Below are 26,003 nucleotides of genomic sequence, written 5' to 3'. Positions count from 1 at the left end.
TCCTTCCACCTTTTTATTATTTCCCCTTTCTCGCTGATAATTGCCCCATTTTTGTCCTTGCAAACTGTTGATCTTGCTATGTATCCTTGGGTGCATTGCTTAATTTCCTTGTAAAATTTTCTAGCCTCTCTTCTGTTATTATAATCTGTAATTTGTTGTATTTTTCTATTCAACATTTCTCTCTTTTTCCTTCTGCATATTTTCTTTGCATCTTTTCTGAGTTCTTCATATGCAGAATATTGTGGAGTAGTCCACTTCTAATTCGTTTGTTTGATAGGTCGATCTCTCCCGCGCTCGATACATCTCTGGAAGCTTCTCGTCCCGTGTAACCACATTTTAAAGTGGAATATCCCTTTCATGGAATCTAAAGGATTTTATACCTAGTTATGGTTTTATTGGACCGAAAACGTTTTGAATATAAATTTAATTGGTTTGGTTAATTTTAAAAAAAAATTATTAAAATTATACCATCACACATCACAGGTTTTTACTTCAACATAAGTTTTTTTTTCAGTTTTCTTACCCTCCAGTAAATTCTCATCATTTGGATTTATAAATTCGTTTTGTTATTGCCTAATTTCAGCTATTTATTCCGTCCTGGGAGGGGCACCAGTGCTACTAAAAGTACTACTAAGTAAAATAAAAATTTTGGAATAATAGACATTTAAGCAATTTTTAAGTAACTTTATTTAAAACAATACAAAATAACATTTGCAGCGCTTTTATCGTTAAAACACGAAAGCTTTGTGACTCAGACATCACTTTAACATACAAAAAGTTACGTAAATGAAAATTATCATATGGTTTCAAAATAAATTTATAAAAATTAGGTTTGCATTATATTTACATCGGTAGGAAATTTGAAGAACAGATAATAAGACAATTACGTGATACGAAAAGTAATACTTTGGTCTTAATTTACAACTGAAATGCTTTTACAGAAATTATCATATTTATAAAGGTATGCATTTTTTATGAAATGTCAGCAATACATCTATTCCGGATTCACCTAACTTAATCTAACTGATCCCAGCTTTAATTACCAGTGACAACATTTTCGAGACCATATTATCATACCTATATAAATCTGACGAATTGTTCTGGACCTTACAGCTAAAAATATCATCGTTGGTCTTGTTTAGTTCTGTACAGGCATGTTAACTGATGGTCTAGAATCTACTTGTCCTTTTCTCCATAAAGAAGTTACAGTCTTGGTCTGAGTGTAGAAGTTTAATCCTTGTTTGCCGTAGAAGTGGAGATCTCCGTGGAAACTGCCTCTGGATCCGGTGAAGCTGAACATCGGTAGTGGAACTGGTATGGGTACGTTTACTCCAACCTAAAAATGAAATACGGTTAAGTAAATTATTCCGATGAAACAAGGTGTAGTATAAAACTAGATTAATACTAGAGCTAATGAAGAATAATCTGTATGATATTTACAATTAGTGGAGTATTCACTTGGGATTTACCACGAGTACTGAGTAATTGTGAGATATGTAGAAGTGCCTAGAAGAACCTAGAATAAGGACGACGCTCACAATAATTGCAGAAGTAAAATAAGGGAAGATAAGCTTTTTCTTCTTTTTCTTTTTATGTAGACATGACTCCGTCTGTTTTTCAATTTGCCTCCAGTAAGTTGTCATTCCATCGTTGTCATGGTCTTCCTATTGGGGAACCGTCTCTTGCCGTCTTTACTACTCTATTTCTTGTTATTCGGTTTATATGATCGTTCCATTCTACTCTTCTATTTCTTACCCAGTTCTTGATGTTCTCCACCTTGCATCTACGTCGTATATTTGTACTTCTAGCTCTGTCCCATAGTGTCTTATTTCTGCTGTTTCTAACATCCTTTTTGTTTTCTCTGTGGTAGGTCCTGTTTCTGCCGCGTATGTTATTATTCGTCTGATGACTGTTTTGTAATTTCTGCCTTTCATTTCTTTCCCGATATTTTTATTTCTCCATATTGTTTCATTCAGGCAACATGCGGCTCTGATTGCTCTATTCACTTTATCTTCCACTTCAGTTTTGAGCTTTCCGTAGCTAGATAATGTGATGCCTAGATATTTAAACTCCCATCACTTGTTCTATAATCTGACATTCCAGTTCCAATTTACATCTTAGTAAATTTGCTGTTATAACCATGCATTTTGTCTTTTTTTTGGGAAAAATAACATGTTAAATTTTCTGGCGGTTATATTAAATTGGTGCAGCATACGTTGCAAATCATCTTCACTTTTAAAGAGTAGTATTGCGCGTCTGAAGATAAGCCTAGTACTAAATTGAGATTTTTGTTCTCGGAATTTTATAAACCGGTTGTATTGCAGCAAATTGGTTTATATCTATTTATGCTACACATCCCAGAATTATGGAATTATTCTTCTTCGTGTTCTTCTTCTTTTGGCATAACAACACTGAATGGGTCTTTGCATGTCTAGGCATGTCCTTCCATTCAGATCTCTCTTGGACCCTTCTCCTCCATTGTCTTATATTCATGATTTTCAGGTCGTCTTCCATGTCATCCAACTATCTCGTCCTGGGCCTTCCTTTTTTCCGCCTTCTTACCGGCTTCCACTGTAACATCTTCTTTGTCTTTTCGTGTCTTAACCTCATCGTTTCTCCAAATTCTCCATGTACCGTCTTCCCCTTGCACCGGGCCATATACTTTTCTCAGTATCTTTCTCTCGAATGTCCTGAGTTGGGCTTCCTCTTTTTTCATCATTACCCAGGTTTCACAACCATAGGTTACCATCATTTAATGTTAATTCACTAGATTTTCCACCGATACTTAGAAAGAGTCAACTTCCTTTCATCCATAGGGTTAATTGGGATGGTTGCCGCAGATAATGAAAATTGCGGATAGGCTGCTAACTAGTTAAAGAAAGTCAAATATCTCTTTCTGCTTCTTTCATTATAAAACGTGTTTCTGATATCTACATATCACTTTGCGCAGTATCAATTTTTCAGTGAGTAGCGTGTTGTCCAAAGCCTCCAGGTATTCTACAAATCCATTCATATTACACAATTTTTTTACAACGTATTTTCTTAGGATATCTTCATCCGTTAGATGCTAAAATCCCGAGCAAGTAGCGACGCAGTCATAACTCTTGCAAGTTTCTTGAATTTACATTCTCTCTTCCAGGAACTGAGTTCACTAAACTTTTAAGATCAGGCAGTTCATTTTCATCTTCTTCCACTGCCACTTCTTTACAATTTTCCATGTTTCTTAACAGTTTTCCAAATGACAAACAATTGTGAAAATCTGCGTGGGAAAATCTTCATTTTGATGCAGAATACTAAATGACTTTTACTAGTCATATCCTCCTTTAATTTTTTAGCGAGGTAAGTTTGTTCTATTATTTCTCTTCATGACATCTTGGTCCATAGGCTGAACTAATGCACTCGTATGTGTGCTCAAACATTTTGGCCTCGGCAGACTTAAGCACATGCATTTGAGGATGTGAAGGGGGCGTTGTCAATCAACAACACGGATTTTTATATCAACTTATTTGGTTTTAAAAGTTTTTTGACTTCTGGTACAAATTTAGCTTTAGACCACTCTTGAAATATTTTTATCCATCAACTCTTTCTTTTGGTTGAAGTAACCAACAGGTAGTTTTCCTGCTCTGGAGCCAATAAAATTTATAGGCTTTTTTTGCCTTCCCAATCACCGTCAAATTCAGTTTGTGACTTCGTGTAGCGTTGCTGCAGAACATAATCATGTACAATTTTTGCTGGATTTATGGCCCCTGCTTTACTTAAAAAAACCTACAAAAGCTGGCAACTGAGTTGGAATACATTTCTAGAAACGACTCGCTTGTGCTATATTTGTTTGTAGCTCAGATCATTTAACGAAAGAAACTTTTCAGCCGCTATTTCGTCTGAACTTTCCTCCATGAAGTCCTATCTCTCTCATCCCATGGCGTCGCTTAAAGCGAGTCAACCACCCAGGTGATGAATTAAAATTTTATTCTAAGCCCAATACGTCCAAGAACTGTTTGATTTTTTCAGCAATTATTGGACCTGATTGTATTCTTGTTACCGTACCTAAGTGACATAAGTTTACGGGAAGAACCATTTTCAATTTTACTCAAGTTTTAATCAATCGTCAAAACAACCTTTTTTTCTTGGACATGGTAACAAAACAATAAAAAAAGTGGACAACAGAGAGACCTTTGTTTCATCACACAGCAGACAAATAACTGACTGGACAAAAGTAAACGAAATAATGTGTCAATCTTCTTTGTTTCATTCATTTCATTCATTCATTAAAAATGGCTGCTACAGACATACAGATAATCTGCTTCTCTAATCAATCAATCGCGGATAAACTGTATACGAAAAATCTTTTAAGGCGTTATGATAAAAATGGAAAATCATAAAAAGACAATATATTGTGCACACATCATGAAGTACCCAGAAGAGTACAGCTCGTAATATCTAGTAATTCGAAGAAAAATAGTCACAAGGAGAGGCTTAGAAACAAAAAAAGAACATTGTGACTCAAAAATCTAAGTCAAAAGTAGGCACAAAAAACAGAATTTCTTTCCTGAGCGGCACATGTTAGCCGGATATACCAGTCCAAGAAGAAACTCATCTATTGAAAGCAGACTTAAAATTATCTCAAATAACTGGCTTACCTGACCAACATCGGTTTCGTGTACGAACTGTCTCGCATGGTTTCCGTTGGTTGTCATAATGGCAGTTCCGTTTCCGTAAGGATTAGCGTTAATGATTTTGATAGCATCATCCAGAGTGTCTGCAGACATAACACAAAGAACGGGCCCAAATAGCTCTTCTTTGTAACATTCCTGGTTCGTTTGGACGTCTGTCAGGATTGTTGGACCTACGAAGTTTCCGTTTGGATATTTCTCTACTTTGATGTTTCTTCCATCCAATGCACATTTGGCTCCCTAAAAATGTGTTAAACAAACATTACATTAAGTATTAATATAATCTAAAGACAATTATTAAAATAGATGTAGTAAAATGTTCAATCCACTACTTTGACAATCATTTATGTTGTAATTTGATTTTTTACTACAGAAGACATTTTGATCGCTCAGTTGTGCCATCAAGTATAATAGAACCAACTATTTTTCTCAATTTTTGCGTTCAAAATATCTTAGTAGTATTCTTCTTCTTCTTCTTCTACTTCTTGTAGATCTTTCGATCTGTTTAATTCTGAAGCTGCCTCTGGTTAATTTCCTGGGAGTTAGATTGCCAACTATCCCTCCATCTTTTAGGTGGTCTTCCTGGAGGTCTTGAAACGGGCGGGTTATTTTCTAGGGCAATTTTTGGGAGTCTATTCTCATCCATTCGTCTTACATGACTGTACCACATCCTTTTACGCTGCCTTTCATATCTTACAATATCTTGAATTTTTAACTGCTCTCTAACGTTTGTATTTCTCACCCTGTCTCTTCTTGTTTTGCCCACTCTTGTTCTTAGGGTTTTCATCTCGGCAACCCTTAGCATCTGTTTCGTTTTATCTTAGCATCTTAGTAGTGGTTTGTTTTATTTTGTGACAATCCAGGTTTCCAAGTTGTACTAGGCTAATTAATATTTAATATATTCGGATCTTCGATATTCTAGGTAGAACTTTTAATATCTTGTACTGCATGGAAACTTTTGTTACTATAGTTCTATTTTTAAGAAAGGAGTTCTCAGTAAGTATGTGAAGATTGTGAGAGATCTGTATGATATTAGCACAGTTGTAGGAGAGGTGGGAGGGACTGATAAATTTTATGGGAAAGTAGGATGCAGGACAAACTGGAACAGTGACAAGTGATCTGTATGTATTCTTTATATTAAAGATTGAGTCGCATCATATATATATATATATATATATATATATATATATATATATATATATGCAATTATATGTTATACATTAAACGAGCAGTGTATAAAAAATAATACTAACCTGTTCAATACCTTTGGCTACCAATCGCAAGATTCTTTCTTTAGCTTGAGGGCTTATGACAGGTCCAACATCAGTTCCTGGTTCGTGTCCAGCATTTACCTTCAGTTGTTTAGCTTTAGCAATTAAGTCAGGAATCCATTGTTGAGCTTCGCCGACCAAAATTACTACGCTGAGAGCCATACACCTTTGGCCAGCTGCTCCGAAGGCTGCGCCGACGATTTGGTCCAATGCAGATTCTTTGTGAGCATCTAAACACGGCATAAAATGAGATATGTAGTTATATCTGAACAGAAGTAAAGTATAAAGTATCTGTATATTGTTTTTATAAGCGACTAAAGTGTTGTAAATAGCAATAAAGATGATAAAGTATGTCCAATAGTTGACATCGCAATATTCAACTACTAATAGCAGAATCTTTATGAACGAGTGACAGGATTTTACAAGAAATTAAATCACTTAGTAAAAATCGACATTTGTTCATAAAATAATGTCCTGTACAAAGCTTTAATTACTGGCAGAAGAAATGTGGTACAAAACTTAAGTAGACCCAAAAAGTATGCTTCTACCGTCTACAATAAAGATGGGAAAAAAGTTAAAAATATTTGTTGAAGTTTTGTTTACTTATCAATAGCCAAAACAATAAAAATTTAAAGACCATAAAAGACTACAAACAAGGACTTACTGCTTTTCTCACAGTAAATGTGCATATTGATTCTGTTTACTGAAAAAATGTTGAATTAACACATTAATGATCGCATATTACCTGGCAGAATAACAGCATGATTTTTAGCGCCCATGTTTGACTGGACTCTCTTTCCATTGGCAGTTCCTCTAGAATAAATATACTTTCCAGCTACATCAGATCCGACAAAGCTGATCGCTTTGATATCTTTGTTATCGCAAATGAAGTCTACCGCCTGATGGGCTCCATGAATTACCTAAAAATAATATTAAATTAAAGACAAATATGCTGTAGTTTGATTTTTTCCATAACATATTGAATTTACTATCTGTATTTGGCTTGTTGTACAAGTCACCAAGGGGGCATCTTCCTTATGTAAGCAGGTGTAGACAGGGTTCGCTAAACACGTACTCTCATATTGACGATGACTCCGGACATTAACATAGGACTAGGACATGTTCGAGAGTTTCGTCTTCTCGTTCACATTTCCAGCATTAGTTTCCAGCATTAGGTGTTTGCTTGGTTGACAATGACCAGTGAAAAAACTAACTGTCAAGCGTAGGTTTTCCCTGATCAGTCCCAAGTACTTCTTTGAGTCTGACTTTTTAAGGTTACTTAGTGTTACCCTGGCAAGTCTACATCGTTGCCCTTCTTCCCATCTTTTCAAGATCTAAGAATGATTAATCCATCTTGTAGTCTATTAATTAGCAAAATAACCTCAAATTTTGTTATAAAATAGAAAACTGTTTTTGTGGGTTAGTTCAATATTGCGCTCGTAGCCTCAAATATCCTCGATAATAATGGAGATAAAGCCAAGCCCATTATCAGATCAACATTTTGTTTATATAAATCATAGAAGATGATAATAATGATCAAAACTAAATTACTTACATTAACTACACCTGGTGGACATCCAACTTCGTTAAGAAGCTCCGCTATTAACATGGTCGCACCAGGATCCCGCTCTGAGGGTTTCATAATCATGGTGTTTCCAGTAATCAGAGCTAAAGGTATCATCCAAAGAGGCACCATAGCGGGGAAATTGAAAGGGCAGATACCTGCTGTTACTCCCAATGGAAGTTTATACGAGACTACATCCATATCCTTAGAGATGTTCTGGAGAGATTCGCCTTGGAGGAGAGTTCCGGCGGCACAGGCGTGTTCAATGACCTCTAAAACAATAAAAGTTGGTTAATTAGTAAGTAAAATAACGGCTGAAGCTCCTCTTGTTATTAACTTAATACTATTACTAGAAGAGCTTATCATATCCTAAATATATTTAGCAGTATTTTTGTTTCTTTAAATAGATACAAAACGTCTAATTATCCTGGTTGGTTCTCATGGTATAATCCTTTCCAACTCTCTCCCAGTAGTCAAAGCTATAAAAACATCTATTCTAAACACCCAATTGTGTGCTCTACAGAATGGAGGCATGAACATTAACTGAGGCAACAAGAAACCTACAGATTTCCCTACAGAGGAGAAATCTTCCCTATAAAAAAGGGGAGCTACAAGATGATACATACAAACCATAGAAACATAGAATCATATAAGGATGGACGAATTAAAAATAAAATCTTCCCGTTTAAGAGATGACGAACCTGCCCTGCAGCCAATTCTATAAAGCAATACCTTCAAACATAACTTCAACTGAATTCCTGAATCCCATAGTTACCGAAAAAAATAGTTTCAAATATGATTAGTTATAGAAGAAAATCACACAGATATGAGAAGGAAAAACTATATCATCAGTGTTAACGTTAATAAACATTACTTACGTAATCCTCTTGTAACATCACCCTCAGCATCTACCAACGTCTTTCCTTGTTCCAAAGTGATGTTCTGGGCTATTTTTTTGAGGTCCCTTCTGACGACAGCTTGGAGTTTTAACATCAATTGTTGCCTGGTTAAAACGGACGTTTGACTCCAACTCTTGAAGGCATTTTTCGACGATTCAACAGCAGCTTCCATTTCGCTAGGTGTGGTCTTGGGAACTTTGGTGACCACATTGTTGGTGGCTGGGTCATGTAAGTCGATCCATTCCGTGGTTTTTGAGTCTACGAATTTTCCATCGAGGAATAATTTTGTGGTGGGTGCTACGTTGGAATAGCTTCTTCGTAGAAGGTTAGCTACAGGTGATACCTGTAAACATGTAAGTTAAAGTTAAATGTTACTGATTTCTTAAAAATATACCATAAAAATCATGATACCAACAAGAAAATTTTAAATTTGGAGTAGACTTCTTTATAAATTAATTTCAATTGGCAGATTAAATATAATAAAAAGAACTATACGATCAATCTAGGGCACCAACAGATAACAGAATCCCCAAAACACTACTAAATGCAAGAATGCAAGGCGAGAGTCCCGATGGAAGACCAAATAAGAGATCGGAGGACGAAATAGATCTTTAGAGAAGCTTACTTAAGGAGGCTGAGGCATGACTTGGGGCTATAATGCCATAGGATAGATTGTATCCTTGTCCTGTTCTTTAAATTCTTCTATAATTTTGTCCACTATTAAGTAGAAAACTAGTGTAATTAAGCAGTATTTAACTATATAAAAGGCTATGATGATAAATCACCGTTTGTCCAGTAAACTAACGACGCCACCTAAGAAACAAATCGTTCATATTTCCACCATTTGATATTTCAATCATATTTTGTTCTTGAAACGTTACGTTGAATTAATAATACAAAAAATATTAATTACATATTAATATAATTAGAATTATATAATTAGAATATAATTAGAATTATATTAATATATAAATTACATATAAATATAATTAGAAAGACGTCATACATAGGACATATAATGCGCCATAGGGAACTTGAGAGATAAATTTGAAGATAAATTTAAAGAAAACTAAATGCATGATCATGACTAAATCTGCACATGCAAATATCCAACTGACTATTGAAGATACTGCAATTGAGAGTGTTACTTACTATAAATACTTAAGAACATGGATAACATCAGATGCACGAAATAGCACGTGCATCATTCATTAAACTAAAAAAGTTTCTTTGTTGTCGGGATATAAGGTTAGAACTACGCCTGAGAATGCTTCGATGTTACGTGTTCTCTACTCTTCTTTATGGCTTGGAGGCGTGGACACTAAAACAAGTCCATCTGAATAAGTTGGCCGCCTTTGAATTTTGGTGTTACAGAAGAATTTTACGAATATCATGGATTCAAAGAATGTCAAACGTGGAAGTAACTAGAAGGATAGGAAATGAGGCGGAAATAATACTAACTATCAAAAGACGAAAACTTGAGTAATTAGGACATGTGATGAGAGGGCAACTTATTATGTAAAGCAAAATCCGAGGAAAGCGAAATGTGGGAAGACGAAGAATATCCTGGCTTAAGAACTTAAGAATTAAATACTTGGATGGCATCCCAAAAATTGTTCCTTTAAACAGATAGGTCCCAACAGTTTTACAAGCCAAGATCTTCAGGTTTACTATCAGAATGTGCGTGGTTTGAATTCTAAAGTAATTGATTTTTACTCTAGTGTTAGTGAATGTGAATTTGATGTCATTGCTCTAACTGAGACTTGGCTCAACTCTGATGTTATTAGTTCGGAATTGTTTAATGATGACTATCAGGTTTTTAGAAAAGATCGAAAGTTCGATGTAGTTAATAAATCGACTGGTGGAGGTGTACTGTTGGCACTTAAGTCAAATTTTGAGTGTGTTGTTGTTGATGTCTCAACATTTGATTTACATTTTCCACTAGTTGATTTGTTGGTTGTTGAGTGTCGCACAGGAAATAAAAAGTTTTATGTTTTAGTATTATATATTCCTGACAAATTAAAGTTGAAAGATTTTGAATATTTTTTTTAAATGTTAGAGCAACTTGAATTATTTAATGACACTGTTATTCTCCTGGGCGACCTTAACATTCCAAAGTATATTGATCAAAATAGATCTGATGTGAAGACATCGGCAGTGCTAGACTTCATGTGTTTGTTTAATTTAAATCAGTATAATCAGGTGGGAAATAATTTAAATCGATTGTTAGACTTAGTTATATCATCAGATACATGTCATGTAAGTCGCGATAATGCACCACTTGTTCAAGAAGATTTACATCATCCAGCATTAATGATAAATATTAATGATTTTCAGAAAAAGGAAACCAGTTTTGTGGCTCATTCTAAAACTAAAAGATATAATTTTAAAAAAGCAAATTTTCCTTTACTGTACTCAGAATTTCTTAATTGCGACTGGAATTTTTTAGATATGTCTGATGATGTAAATACAGTCCTAGAATTATTTTATGCTAAGATATATGAATTATTTGATATGTGTGTACCAATATACAGAAATTATAAACATCAATATCCTACATGGTACAATGCGGAAATAATTAGAATGATAAAGTTGAAATCAAAAAATATCACAAATTATAAGAAAACAGGTAATATACTTTATATGCATGAATTTAAAAGGTTGCGAAAAATAATTAAACAAATGATTAAAGCTCAATATAACGTTTATCTTGAAAAAATTCAGAATAGTATTTCTAACGAATCTAATAATTTCTGGGCATATGTTCATGCAAAGAATAAAACTTCTAGAATCCCAGGTGAAATGTGTTACAACGGCGATAAATTTAATAATCCTCGCGATATAATCCATGCTTTTAAGATGTTTTTTGAAAAAGTTTATTTACCTGTAGACAACAATGTATTAAATAATCAAGAATGTAGTGATATCTACTTACCCACTATTAATTTTAACGAATTTCAAGAAAACGAAATTTTAGTAGCCTTTAAAAGAATTAAAAATAAAATGACGTCCGGGCCGGATAATATTCCAGCATTTTTAGTGAAAGATTGTTCTCGGGTATTTGTAAAGCCTCTTCAAAAAATTTTTAACTTATCAATAAAAACGGGAACTTATCCCGAGTTATGGAAAAATGCGAAAATATGCCCTGTATTCAAAAACGGATCGAAATCTGATGTATCCAATTACAGACCGGTATCTTTGTTATCCAATTTTTCAAAGGTTTTCGAAGTAACTCTATATAACTGTATTTACCCTTCTGTTAGGGGATGGATATCACCTTATCAACATGGCTTTATAGATAAACGTTCTACTGTATTAAACTTGGCTGTAATATCTCAATATATTTCAGATGTTTTGGATGTACAAGGTCAAGTAAATGTGATATATACTGATTTTTCTAAAGCGTTTGATAAGGTTGATCACAAATACCTTCTCTTTAAATTATCAAATTTGGGATTTGCTGGAAACATTTTAAAGTTAAAGTTACTGGAAAGCTATTTAATAGGTAGGAACCAATTTGTATCCTATAATGGTTTCATATCAGAATTAATCTGTACTACATCCGGTGTTCCACAGGGACCAAATTTAGGTCCATTGTTGTTCCTATTATATATCAATGATTTATTTTTAGATATCAATAACAGAAAATTGTGTTTTGCGGATGATCTTAAAATATACTGTGAAATTAAAACAATTGCTAACTGTATAGATTTACAGAACGATCTAAATTATATAGATACTTGGTGTGTAAAAAACAAACTTTTTCTTAATGTCAATAAGTGTAAAGTAGTAAGTTACTCTAGAAGAGAAAATAAGGTTGATTTTAATTATGTAATTCAGGGGTCAGATCTTGAAAAATGTAATAGCATTAAAGATTTAGGAGTTATATTTGATTCAAAATTAACCTTTAACAACCATATTGAGCAGAAAGTATCCGATGCTATGAAAATGTACGGTTTTATCATCAGAAACTGTAGAAATTTTAGCGATATAAGACCGATTAAACTGCTGTATCTATCGCTGGTGCGAACAAAACTAGAATATTGTAGCTTAATTTGGTATCCCATTTATAAATGTTATATGCAACAGATTGAAAAGGTACAACGGAAACTTTTAAAATATTTAGCTTTTAAGGTTGATGGAGTATATCCTGTCCATGGTTATGATTACGATTTGTTATGTAACAGGTTTAATATTGTAAGTTTAGAGTTAAGAAGAATTATATTTTCGGTTTCATTTTTATATAAGTTGTTACACAACTGTATTGACTGCAGTGATATATTAGGTCAAATTAGATTTAATGTGCCAAGAATTACTTCCAGGTCAACTATAGTGTTTACTTGTCCACGTGCGAGAACAAATATGTTACTGAAGTCACCCATTTATATTATGTGCAATTATAACAAAATATGCAACCATTGTGATGTTTTCTCATGCTCAATTAATCATCTGGTTGATACCGCACTGGTTTATGGAGTACATTAGATTGTTAATTTATTTTTTTTTTGTGTATTTTTTTTTATTTCTTATATACGTAGTGATTTGTTTAATTATATTGTTCTCACTCTTTATTTTGTTTTTCACCTACTTATTTTTTGTACTTATTTTTTTACTTGATATTTTTGTATCACCTACTAATGATTGTATACTAATTAAAAATGTATCTTAAATTTTTACCCTAGAAATGGGAAACTGTTGGGTAATAAAGCTATTATTTATTTAAGGGAATGGTTTGAATGCAGTAGTGCAGAACTTTTTAGAGCGGCAGTCAACAGAGTCCGCATAGCCATGATGATTTCCAACCTTCGATAGAAGATGGAACTTAAAGAAGAAGGCAAGATTGAAGGTAAAAGGGGCATAGGACGAAAGAAAAAATCTTGGCTACGAAACATCAGAGATTGGACCCACACAAAAGGAAATGAATTAATTCATCAAGCCCAGAATAGAGAGAAATTTGCCATATTGATCGCCAACCTCAACAGAGAAGGCACTTAGGAGGAGGAGGATTACTATAATTAATAAATATTATTATTAATATTTTAAAGGTACCATTTAATAGAAAATAATTTAAAGTTTTATGTTAGTTTAGATTTACAATTCTAGCTTCACCTAGGAAAGAAATCTGAAGAGAAAAACTGACAGATAAAATAAATTAAAATTATCTGACATATGATATAAAATATTTATTTTCCAAATAAAATACTGAATAAAAAGTTATCTGGAAAATACATTGTGTTTATTGTAGTTCGTTATTTGTAGGTTATTGCGAAATCAAAAATATAACCTAAATATTGTTGTTAAGTGTAGGTTAGAGATATGAATATTAAAAGATTTAATTTTTATAAAGTTAGTACGAGAATATAATGTTTGATGCAGAATTGAACAACTTAAATTTTGTAATGATAAAGACTTTTTTAAAAGGTTAAGATTAAGTAAACCGACAGCGATCTATATTCTGAGAAAATATTGTAAATAGTTGTTAATAAATGATTATAAAAGTAGGTGTATACATATTTTCATTTACTTGAAAAAATGATCACTGGGAACGCTTTTCGAAAGAAATGGAATATGATTTTTACGGACTGCAAAAGGAAATATGGCGCTTCATAAGAGGCCAAAGAACGGAGGTAAAGGAACTAATAGAACCAAAATACATACAAAAGGATACGTGGATTGACTACCTAAAAAAGCTATATACAGGGGAAGAACAAACGACGCTAGAACCGGAAATACCAGAAATTACCACACATGAAGAACTTAATATAAATGTACAGGAAGTTCGGAAAACATGAAGAACAGAAAAGGAGCAGGTAAAGACGGGATACCAAATGAGTTACTGAAATATTGTGGAGTAGCAATGGTAGAACAATTAACAACATTCATTAATACAATTATAAAACACAATAAAATACCGTAAGAATGGAGAACGAGTGAACTAATTCTACTATTTAAAAAAGGAGATAAAAAACAGCCAGAAAACTACAGAGGTATAATAAACTTGTTAAATACTACGCTGAAACTTACAACTAAAATTTTACAAATGCTAATAAATCAGAGGATAAGTTTAGCAGATGAACATCAGTGTTTTCGTAGTGGAAGATCGTGTACAGATGCAATATTCGTTATAAAGCAAATTACTGAGAAATCACTAAAGTATAATAGACTAGCATTTCTGTGTCTGATTGACTTGACTGAAGACAGCGTCTGACAGAGTAAGACTTAAAGATGTAATCCATCTTCTGTGTAATAGAGAAGTTTTTCTAAATATTATAAAAATTATCGATAACATCTACCAAAACAACAAAATGGAAGTCAGAATAGATGGACAACTTACAGAACCTATAGAAATAGGCAGCGGAATAACTCAAGAGGATTCATTGAGTACCATGCTCTTCAATTTAATCATGGATGAAATCATCAAAACCATTAATAAAGGAAGAGGATACAGAATGGGAAACAAAGAAATCAAAATACTCTGTTACACAGACGACACAATATTAATAGCCCAAGATGAAGATAGTCTGCAAAGACTGGTCCACAGATTTAACATAAGAGCAAAAGAATTTAATATGACAATCTCATCTGAAAAAACTAAAACAATAGTAGTCAGCAAAGAACCAACCAGATGTAAAATAAAAATTGATGGCATCAGTATTGAACAAGTAATAAAAATAAAATACCTGGGAATTACACTGTCTAGCTATGGAGACCAAGACAAAGTGAGAGATCAAGTACAAAAAGCAAATGGAATGGAGGGATGCCTTAATAACACTATATGGAGAAACAGACACATTAACACTGAGATGAAGTCAATAATTTATAAAGCCAGTTTAAGACCAATAATAACATACGTCTCAGAAACAAGAACCACACAACCACAACGCTAAAGCTACTGGAAACGGCAGAGATGAGAGTACTGTGAAAAATTACAAGAAATACGCTGATAGATCGAAAGAGAAGTGAAGACATTAGAAGAAAATGTAACGTAGAGTATATAAATGAATGGACACAATAGAAAAAAAGAATGGAATAACCACATAAGCAGAATGGAGGAGACTCGTGTCGTCAAAATAGCATTGCAAAGCTTTGTGCCCTCCAAATTTAATAATTTGGCAGGACCCTGGACTACCTGGCCTGTCGGCTATACGTCCGTTAACGAAACCTCTGCCCCTACGAGTCCGACACCAAAGTGAAGGTGCCACGCCACGTATGGAAAATAAACGTTTCGTGGGGCTCCACCTTCTCCGTAGTACCTGTGTTGCGAGTACTTCACCTACCCGTTATCCCGCCCCCGGGCGGATAGGTTCGGCAGGCGGAGGAATTTCCACCTCGCACGTAGACAGGTCGCCGCCGAGGATCTCTCCTCTACCACTCTTAGATCTCGTGCCGGGGGCACCCACACCACGCCTGGCACAAGGCCAGGAGAGGTATGTACGGGCCCTGCTCGTTCAACCTCGACAGGTTCTTTTGGAATGAGAGTAGAGTGGTCCCACGAGAGTCTCGTCTCGAATACTAGGAATGTAGGCCGGTGACCGTGTCGCCTAAGCGACCGTGTGCGTTTCTACCAACCCGACAGCTCTCCACCTCTCGATTCCTACCCATTTGTCGCCTCTTACGACAGGCAGGACTTTCTGACCCCGGCCGTATTCTTATCTCCGCGAGCCGGACGGAGCGTCAAAATAGCAAGAGATAAGTCACCAATTGGCAGAAGAAGTATCGGACGACCGCGCAAAAGATGAAGTGACAACCTTTCATAGAGGTATTAATCCGCCAATGGACAAGAAGAATTGCTTATAAAGAGGAAGAAGAAGAAGTAGACTTTACCCAAAAAGTGCAGCGACTCTCCAAAAGTGACTTATTTGTTACGAAAGTTGTCCAACAGATTAAAATTTTATTCTATTATCGTCCTAGCCTTAAATAGGAGGAAGACAGAAAAAATTAAGTGGAGTGATTGCAGATGCAATTGACTGGATCCCCCGCCGCATGGTAATGGGCAAAATCACTAGTTTGGATATATGTAGTAAGCTTAGTTGCTATTGCAACTGTTATAAGCTGCTGTCCAACTGTTAAACGAAATCTTTCTTCGGTATAACAACAATTCCCTAGTAGTTATAGATTAACAATGTTGATATCTAAGTAATGCTTGTAATTTAATTTATTAACTGTTAGATAAGGATATCTACATATTTTTTATGTAAATATGTAATAAATTTGGTAATTCGTACTTAACTGATAAGAAGGTTTAAAAATAAAATTTACAAATCCAAGATATTGTTGTGATATGCTTTGTTGATGCTATTTACGTCATATATATTGTAATTGCCTTTTATTGACCTTCAAAATGAACCAATAGCAACACTCCTTATCAACAAGAGTTACTAGATTAATAGGCAAATATAAGTAACAACATATAAGTTTATATTTAATGATATTTACCAAGATCTGTTACTTAAGTACTTAATCATACCAGTGGTTTCTTCTTCATTCAATTTAGGCTATGTTGGTCTTTTCTAGCTTTAAATTTCCCTCTACATATTCAAGTCACCTATTAATAATATATATATATATATATATATATATATATATATATATATATATATATATATATAATTGTGGTTTGTTTCCAATAAAAATAGTAAATTGCATTAAGATACCACACGAAAATAGCTTCAAAACAATATTTAGAAAGTGTTGTCTTTCGCCTTTTTGTACCGTTCCATTCAGCTTTGCTGTAGCAGTAGCAAAATACTGCCACAACTATTCAGGCAAAGGTGTCATCTTACAACCAAGCATCGCTCTTACCGGAATAAGCCCAGCACACCTTGACCGGATCAACGCCAGGCACAGAATTCGAGTTTATTCCCTCACAATCTAAATGGGAATATAATGAAAAATACTTCAATGCGATGCTAATTCTTCTAATCTTGGATATCAAGTTGGATCGGCTTGCAATTAGTGTTGGAAAATTCTCGAGAATGAAAAATCGGAGGATATTCTCGAGAATATTCTCGATATGGAGAATTTTCTAAGAATGAACCCTATGACGAGCTTAGGAATATTGTTAAAAATGAAATAGGGTATTAAGAATCATGAAATTATATACAAAATTATGAGACGAAACCACAGTGTTTTTTATATATAAAAAAATATAAAAACAACAGAAAACATAAAATTTATTTGATAAAAAATTAAATTTTCTTCTTAACAGCAAATAGTGGATGTGGTGATCTAATCTGAAAAAGATGAGGACTCAGATTCAGAATATATTTCTATTATTAGCTCATCCTGGTCATCTACATTCTGCATTTCAAAGTTTGTGGGATCTTCACGAGTCGCCAGTTCAGCCATGGATTGGTCTTCGTTTCACAATTTTAAATTGTGAGCAATAAAAAATACGTTACCAGCCCGTTCAGCAGTAAGCCGGTTTCTTTTAGAGGAGTGGATAAAACCATAAGTACTGAAACTTGTTTCAGTCGCTGCACTGGATGAAGGCATGCCTAATATAGCCACTGCTATTTTAGTTAATTTTGTTCCGAAACTTCCACCATATGATTGGGTCTAGTTTTTCAATTGATTTTACAACATATGGTTTTCCAAAATTCCCTCCTTAGGCCGATAAAGTGCCAAATCTGCGATTATTTCAGCCGAGTCATCGCCATATTTTAAAGTGGCTAAATTATCTATAAACTCAGTTCCCTCAACTTGTTCTTCTCTGCTTAAATGAACACCATTAAACTTAGGATCCAATATATTCACTGCCAAATGAATTTAATGTATTGCCATTTGTTTCCTTTTAGAGACAAACATTTTTATTGCTTTTTATTCTTGTTTCCTTAACGGACTTGCAAGATAGTTCTTTGTCCATATGATTTTTAAGTAAAAAAAAACACTCAGTTACTTGACTTAGTCGAGGCTTATCTGACTCTAATTTAGAAATATAGTCAACAAAAGGATTTATGAGATGATATAATTTTGATACCCTTACCCAAAATACGTCCTCATCCAAACTCAACTTTACAACTCGTTTACTGAGAACATCTTCAACACTCTCACAAACCGCCAAAACTTTTAAAGCATACTTTGTATCAAGGAGACTCTTTAAACTATAAATAATTGATCCCCAACGAGTTTTAACTGGTAGTTTCAAAATAAGTTCTGCCTTTGTTTCATTTTTTTCAAGTAGAATTCTTTTTAAAGTGGCTTACAAAATTTGAGAGTTGTTGATTTCTTTAATGATGTCATTATTTTTGTTTTAGAAATGTCACCAATCAACAAATTTAAGATATGAGCAATACACCCATAAACAGATATATGTTTGTACTCATAAATTAGGTTTCTGGCCTTAACCATAGCACTAGCGTTATCAGTCACTACAGCTTGAACGAATATTCTCGTTCTCGAGAATATTCTTTTTCTCAAGAATATGCTCTTGAGGATATTCTCTTCTAACCACTACTTGCAATATATTTAGATTTTCAGGCCTGTCTTAATAATTGAAAACTCCGATATTATTTTAAAATCCATGCGGGATTGATAGAAAACACTGAAATAAGATAAGGACAGTACCTATATCAGTAGAGAAATCTGGCAGCAGAAACAAACACTTAGATTATGCCTATTCTCGTTCTAAATTTTAAGACGCAATTTTCAGTGGTAAATAAAACCTAAGGGAAGGAGATTTATATGATTTACAGAGTGGAAAAAATGCTACATAACGCCCAAGGTAACATAAGGTGAATTAATTGACTGTAAATAGACACAGAGGATTAATTTTTAATTTAAATTAAAAAAATTGTGAACTATCTATATCTGAACTGTTTTCTCAATGTACCTATCACTCGTATATGTTAAAATATATTTTAAGATATTCACCAAAAATGGCTTCTATGTGTTAGGATCACCCTCTAAAAGTATACACCAAGCCGGTTTTTCAATTATTTTCGATAAATTTTGTACACTTTGTTATCAGTGTGACATTTACGAATAAGAACTCACGTATCCGCTGATTGGCAAGATGGTTAAAATTTTGATGAAATTTCAATGCATGCCATGAGAAAATCAATCAAACAAACATAATTAAATCGTTACTGCGATGTGATATATTTGTTTTGCATGTTTACACATTGTAGGGTTTTGTATGAGATTTTGTGTGATTATTTTTATTGATCTGTATTCTTTATGCCCCTTTTTTATGGAAAATCTTTTATAAGAAAAACGCAGTTTTCTGGTTTAGCCTTCCGTAAATATTACAACATTTTTTCGCCCAAAATGCAATGCTTTTACACTTTTACTTTTTTACAGTTTACAGTTTTCTTCTAATTTTTAGAAATAATAAACAGATTTGGGGTTGTTGCTTTTTAAGCCTATAAAAACAATATGCTACGTGGACAATCTCATAAGTACACTCAAAATTAAAGTTCTCTGGAAAAACCGGGTTGAGAATTTAAAACTCAATATTTCGGCACCCCTTTTGGAGCCATTATCAAGAAGGATATGGTTCCGTTCGAGTTCGGGGTCCCTCCCCTCAGTCGTAACGTACGACGTACCATTATCTTGTTCTCCAGAAATACGAGAACCGTCAAACGGCACTGAGGTCTCAATCTGTCTATTCCTCAGTGTCGAGTAACGACGGGTTTTACCCTGTTAAGTTGCTTTTATACCCCCAGTATGCGCGGGAATGGGATCGGTTCACGAATAATTCTCAATTTTAAGGAGCGGATAGGAGCGATGGTTTTTACTTTTTCCAAATCTATTTTATGACCTGTATGAATATGATGTTGGGCTACGGCTGAAGTAGTATCGGAATGTTTTACAGATACAGAATGTTCGTAAATACGGTTGTGGATTCGTCGGTTTGTCTGTCTCATGTACGTTCGTGGGCAACTGGAACTGGTGTCTCGTAGACACCATAGTCTTCATTGGGGATTTGGTCTTTTACGGATCTAACGAGATTGGACAACTAGGACTGAGTAGTGAAGACTCTTTTAATGTTTAGAGGGTTAAGAATTCTACTGATCTTGTCAGTGCCACCTTTGATAAGAGGTAAAAAGATTTTGGGTTGATCAGGCGACAGGATTTCTTTTTTGGATTGAATGGGGTTTAGATGTTTTTGAATGCTTTGTAAGAGTGTTTGCCTTATGCAACGGGAAAGAAAAGTGTTGTAAACTGAATTGAGTTGGGCGGGGTGATTATATAACTGTCCATTGATATAACGGTTTGTATGGGTGGGTTTTGGTACACGGAATAGGAAAAACTGAAGTGGGTGTTTCTGAATAAGAAAATTAAGGAATGGCAAAGATGCTTGAGACTCAACTTCCATCGTGACTTGAATACTGGGATGTATTCCATTCAGGTGGGAGAGGAAGATATCTAATATGTCTTTACCATTGGGCCAAATAAACATGGTGTCATCAACGTATCGTAACCAGCAGGTGGATTTGAGATTTGATGAGGACAGAGCTGTTGTTTCGAAATATATCATGTAGATGTCAGCCATTACGGGAGAGAGGGGGGATCCCATTGAATGATCTAAATCATTTTGGAATGAAAAGTATGTAGTGTTTTAAAAGAGATTGGGGGATTTGATGTTTATTGTCCAAGATGGAAATGTTTTTATCAAGAGGAATATTGTTGAATAAAGAAACAATGTCAAAACTAACTAGTAAAACTAAGGGGGAAATAGAAATGTTTTTCAGAAGATCAATGAAATGGAAATAATTTTTGGCAAAAGAAGAGGCATTTTCGGCTAATGGTTGTAAGAATAAGGCGAGATCTTTTGCCAATTTCTGAGTGGAGCAGTTGTATGCACTAACGATGGGTCTTAGGAGCGGACATTAACCTTATGAATTTATGACAGCTCGTATATTCTTGGAATTCGGCATGATTTTTCTCTGGGTATAAGAGATTTTTGATTTCTAGACGTAGAGTGGATTTATTTATGATGGATTTGGTCGTTTTTTCTTGAAATTTGGTGGGATCACCACCAGGAAAGGTCTGTGGAATTAGGAAGTTCGAACATTTCAGTGTTGTTATAAAGTTTCTTGGGGGCACGTCTTTCTGAAAGACTAATATTTGATGGTGGGGGTTTAGAAGTACCTAGAATTCTGACGACATCTTGTCTGGCAACTTCAGCTTGGTCGGAAGGAAGATGGAAAATAGCTTTTCCAGTTTGACAAATAATTTTCTCATCTGGGATGGAAAGAGGAGTGACAGAAAAATTAAAGCCTTGTGACAGAACTTTGATAGCTGAATCGGATATGAAGTGAAATTGTTGTAATCAGGAGAACAAAGATAACGAAATCATCATCTTGTACTTCAAGTAGCATTTTTGGAGGCTGGCGATCAACACGGCCACTAACTTTAGAAGTATACCATTCCCTTGCGGTTTTCAGGCGACATATTTGACGTCTTCCCGAAATCATGTACGTCACAAAACTAGAAAATTAATGTATTTGTCGGACGTAATGAGACCTTCAAAAAATGCATCTAGTGGGGCGAGGAAAAATAGTGAGACAAAAAATCCTACACAAGCACACATATTAAAATTCTCATTGTTTAAAACCATTGTATCCAACCAAAGTACATTAATTAAAAAAGTTGACCTATTAAAAGGTAAACGATGATAAAATTTCATAAACTTTTTTTATCGTGACCTTTACATTGAGCTATTTTTAAAGTTATTTGAAATTCAAATTAAATATGTTAAAATCATATTTTCCTTTACACAACAATGTGGAAAAAATAAAATAAAAATGATCAGTAATGGAATTAGTAAGTACCACTTAAAAGTAATTTAATTAAATGAAGACAATGTTAATGAGTGGTGTGATTATTACATATTTCCGTAACATTGTCTTAATTTTTTAAGCAATGATGTTCTTCTATTGTCCCTTACTACGTGTATCATATATATTTTCCTGTATGAAAGATGTATTTCATCCTGAAATACTTCCCCCCCAAGAGAGCGGCGGCAACACAAACAAAAATCAAAGTCGAACGACTAAATACGGAGTCCACGAAATACTACAGAAAAAGAATATCAGAATATCAATTAAACACAACACTAAAATTAACAACCAAAGTGATAACAAATAAACTGAATAAGATTATAACACTAGCAGAAGAACAACAAGGTTTTAGGTCGGGAAGATCATTCACCGACGCTATATTTATAATGAGGCAAGTGCAAGAGAAATCATTAGAATATAACAAACCAGCATATCTATGTTTCGTGGACCTCAAGAAGGTATTTGACCGTGTCAAATTCAAGGACGTTATCCACTTATTGTACGCAAGAGAAATACCTTTAGGAATAATCAAAACGATCGAAAATATCTATCAAAACCCACAATAAAAGTAAAAGTGGAACAAGAACTAACCGATCCCATTGAAGCTGGCAATGGGATAAGACAGGGAGATTCCCTGAGTCCTCTATTGTTCAACCTGATTATGGATGAAATAATAAAAAAAGTAAAAATAAAAAAAAGATACCAAATGGGAGAAAAACAAATTAAAATAATCTGGTTTGCAGACGACGCAATACCACTCTCTCAAAGTGAAGATGATTTACAACGTATGCTGCACCAATTTAATATAACCGCCAGAAAATTTAACATGTTAATTTCCCCAACAAAGACAAAATGCATGGTTACAACAGCAAATTTACTAAGATGTAAATTGGAGCTGAAAAGTCAAAAATTAGAACAAGTGATGGAGTTTAAATATCTAGGGATCACAGTATCTAGCTACGGAAAGCACGAAACTGAAGTGGAAGATCAAGTGAATAGAGCAAACAGAGCCGCAGGCTGCCTGAACGAAACAATATGACGAAATAAAAATATCGAGAAACGAAAGGCAGAATTTACAACACAGTCATCAGACCAATAATGATATATGCAGCAGAAACAAGACCTGATACAGAGAGGACAAAAAGGATGTTAGAAACAGCAGAGATGAAAACACAAAATTGATGGCAAGACACTATGGGACAGAGCTAGAACTACAGATGTACGACGTAGATGCAAAGTGGAGAACATCAAGAACTGGATAAGAAAGAGAAGAGTAGAATGGAACGATCGTATAAGCCGAATCCCAACAAATAGAGTAGTAAAGAGGGCAAGAGACGGTTCTCCAATAGGAAAACGATCAGTAGGAAGACCACGAAAACGATGGAATGACAACTTACTGGAGGCGCATTGGAAAACAGACAGAGTCATGTCTAGATAAGAAGATATTACCTTGAGCTGTATGTTCATACCGTAATTCCTTGACCAGAACAGAGGGAGATTTACGAGATATTTCCAATCTCATTGTACCACGATACCTCTCATTTTGTGCGGATATAACCAGAACTACACTACGAAGCACGTCAATTTTTAATTCAATATAACTGAAAGAGCATTGTTTCGACACGAATTCCTATCAGAATGCCCTTCCCCTTCCCACCAAATTCCGTATTTTACTCAAACGGTGTTCGAAATTTTAAAAATCTGGCAGTACACTGGAAGTGACTTTGTATTTGTTCTGCGTACAGAGTTGATATTTTTTACTTCTAAAATTCCGTATCTTATATTTCTCAACGGCCTGTACATGTTTCTATAACAATCAATTAAAATTTCAAATTCCACAACCAACAGTTAGTTCTGTTTACACGGGCTCAGGAGATTTCAATAAAGATTAAATTCATAATTTCGTTTGTGCTGTTTTTTAACAATGATAATGTTAAAAATAACTACTGAAGGACATTATATTATATCAAAAATCCAGTAGGTAATCGTAAGTTTGATTCCAATTCAACAGTTGTTAAAAATAAATTTATAAACATTAAAAAACCATCAAAATAATAAGTTTTCTATTACAGTCTCATTAGACACAGTTAATAAGGCCTCTTTGACACAGCTTTGTCCCTACGCTGAAATACACAAGGGTTTTTTTTATATTTTTTATGAACATATTGCACTGCAATTTGATTTTAAATCTAATAAAATTTCTGAAAGTTTATTTTTATCAAAGGACCTTGACTATTCTACATAATATATTTCTGTTATTTACTATGAAATTTTACTCACTGTTGATCTTATCATCGTCAAACCGGCCTCAGGAACACTCACAAACAACTGAATTAAATCGCATCAGCTGACGGTGGTGGTGGGGACTAGAGAACCTGAACCACGTTACACGTTATAGAACCCAAAACACAATCGTGAACTTGAATCAAAACATAAATGAGAATACGTTAAATAATCTTACTTTTATTTTCGTTGAATTGCGATTGAGATTCCATATCGTCGACCAAATTCATTGTTGAAATGTTTATATATTTATCGGTGAATATAAAACGAGTTGGTTCACAATAAGAATCGTGTTAAATGGAAAACTTGTTTGTTATTTACTCCGACATTCTGGACTACTTTAATACAAGTTATTGTGTTTTTATTTTTGATTAAAATAAACTAGGAATAGGTAGAACTAGATATTTTGTTTATCAGCAAACAGTAATTATATTTAGATGAACAAGTTCTTGTTTTTATTTCATCAAAATAGACTTTCTTGTTTTTGTCTAGGCACCTGTTGCCTGTTGCACTGGGTGATCTAGGAATTCAGAAATGTTTATATATTTATCGGTATATATAAAACGAGTTGGTAGTTGGTTTACTATAAAATTCCCGTAAAATAAAAAACTTATTTGTTATTTACTTCGACATTCTGGACTTCTGTAATACAAGTTATTGTGTTTTTATTTTTGATTAAAATCAACTAAGAACAGCAACCAGTAATTATATTTAGATGAACAAGTTCTTGTTTTTATTGCATCAAAATAGACTTTGTTGTTCTTGTCAAGACTGTTCTTGTCTTGTTGTTCTTATAGGCACCTGTTGCACTGAATGCTGATCTAACGAGATAAAACGAGTTGGTTGAATGAATACGTGTTTTTACCTTGTTTAGGCTTTGTCGCATCTTCAAGGGTGGGTTTTTTTTATTGGGTAAACGTCAATTTGCATATTGCCGCTCTCCGGAACTAAATGGTGGCTGTAAAGCAGTAGTGTCAGAAGGATATCCTGCCTTTGGGTGCCTGTTAAACCAAGCCTTCTACTACATACAAGTTCTATTGGAAAAACGGTCCTTTTCAGATTGTTGGCCTTTTTGTTTTGGTCCAATGAGATTGGGAAACTACAGAAAATCAATTTTCCCCTGTCCTTGTGATTTTGAATGCGACTCTTAAGGAGTGTACTGGGTGCTCACTGTTTAGTGTTTGGTGTGTGTGGATTGTGCGAGTTTGTGTAGTTATGGCTGTGTGTCGTTGGCTTGTTTCTTTTTTGGTATTTGTATGATTATGATTTGTGAGCTTCGGTGGAGGTAAAGTATACGTGTGGGTAAATGATAAGTGTATATAGGAATAATGAATGTGTGTGTTGTATTGTGTTTTTATGTGCGGAGTTGAGTGAAGGTTAGGATTATGGAATTGTTGTAACAGGATGTTGATATGGCATACCCATACAATGCATTGGACATTTGATTTTAACAGCGGATTGTGTCACTCCTCTTTTTAGGGAATACATTGAAGAGGATCATGGATGTGAAGTGGATTAGGGATTTCATG

At 34.3% G+C, this 26,003-nt stretch overlaps 1 protein-coding gene across 1 annotated transcript; it reads right to left on the bottom strand.

The window, feature by feature from the left end:
- Positions 1–669: 669 nt before the first annotated feature.
- Positions 670–24,627, bottom strand: LOC140444370 (probable methylmalonate-semialdehyde/malonate-semialdehyde dehydrogenase [acylating], mitochondrial). The gene is made up of 7 exons (XM_072536123.1): positions 24,472–24,627; positions 8,384–8,747; positions 7,497–7,777; positions 6,687–6,861; positions 5,924–6,171; positions 4,638–4,910; positions 670–1,336 (listed from the first exon to the last, which is right to left on the bottom strand). The coding sequence occupies exons 1-7, from the start codon at positions 24,484–24,486 to the stop codon at positions 1,139–1,141; spliced, it is 1,554 nt and encodes a 517-aa protein (XP_072392224.1). The 5' UTR covers positions 24,487–24,627; the 3' UTR covers positions 670–1,138.
- Between the last annotated feature and the right edge of the window lie 1,376 nt (positions 24,628–26,003).

Source organism: Diabrotica undecimpunctata, chromosome 1 (genome assembly GCF_040954645.1).
Source record: "Diabrotica undecimpunctata isolate CICGRU chromosome 1, icDiaUnde3, whole genome shotgun sequence".
NCBI lineage: Eukaryota > Metazoa > Arthropoda > Insecta > Coleoptera > Chrysomelidae > Diabrotica > Diabrotica undecimpunctata.
This window is presented reverse-complemented; position numbering and strand designations above follow the sequence as displayed.

What these genes read in the sequence shown, in the direction of transcription:
- LOC140444370 (XM_072536123.1), bottom strand. An exon ending in TAGCCAAAGGTATTGAACAG is followed by an intron (nt 4,911 to 5,923) that starts GTTAGTATTATT and finishes ACACATTTTTAG; the next exon opens with GGAGCCAAATGTGCATTGGA. An exon ending in ACGAAACCGATGTTGGTCAG is followed by an intron (nt 1,337 to 4,637) that starts GTAAGCCAGTTA and finishes TTTCATTTTTAG; the next exon opens with GTTGGAGTAAACGTACCCAT.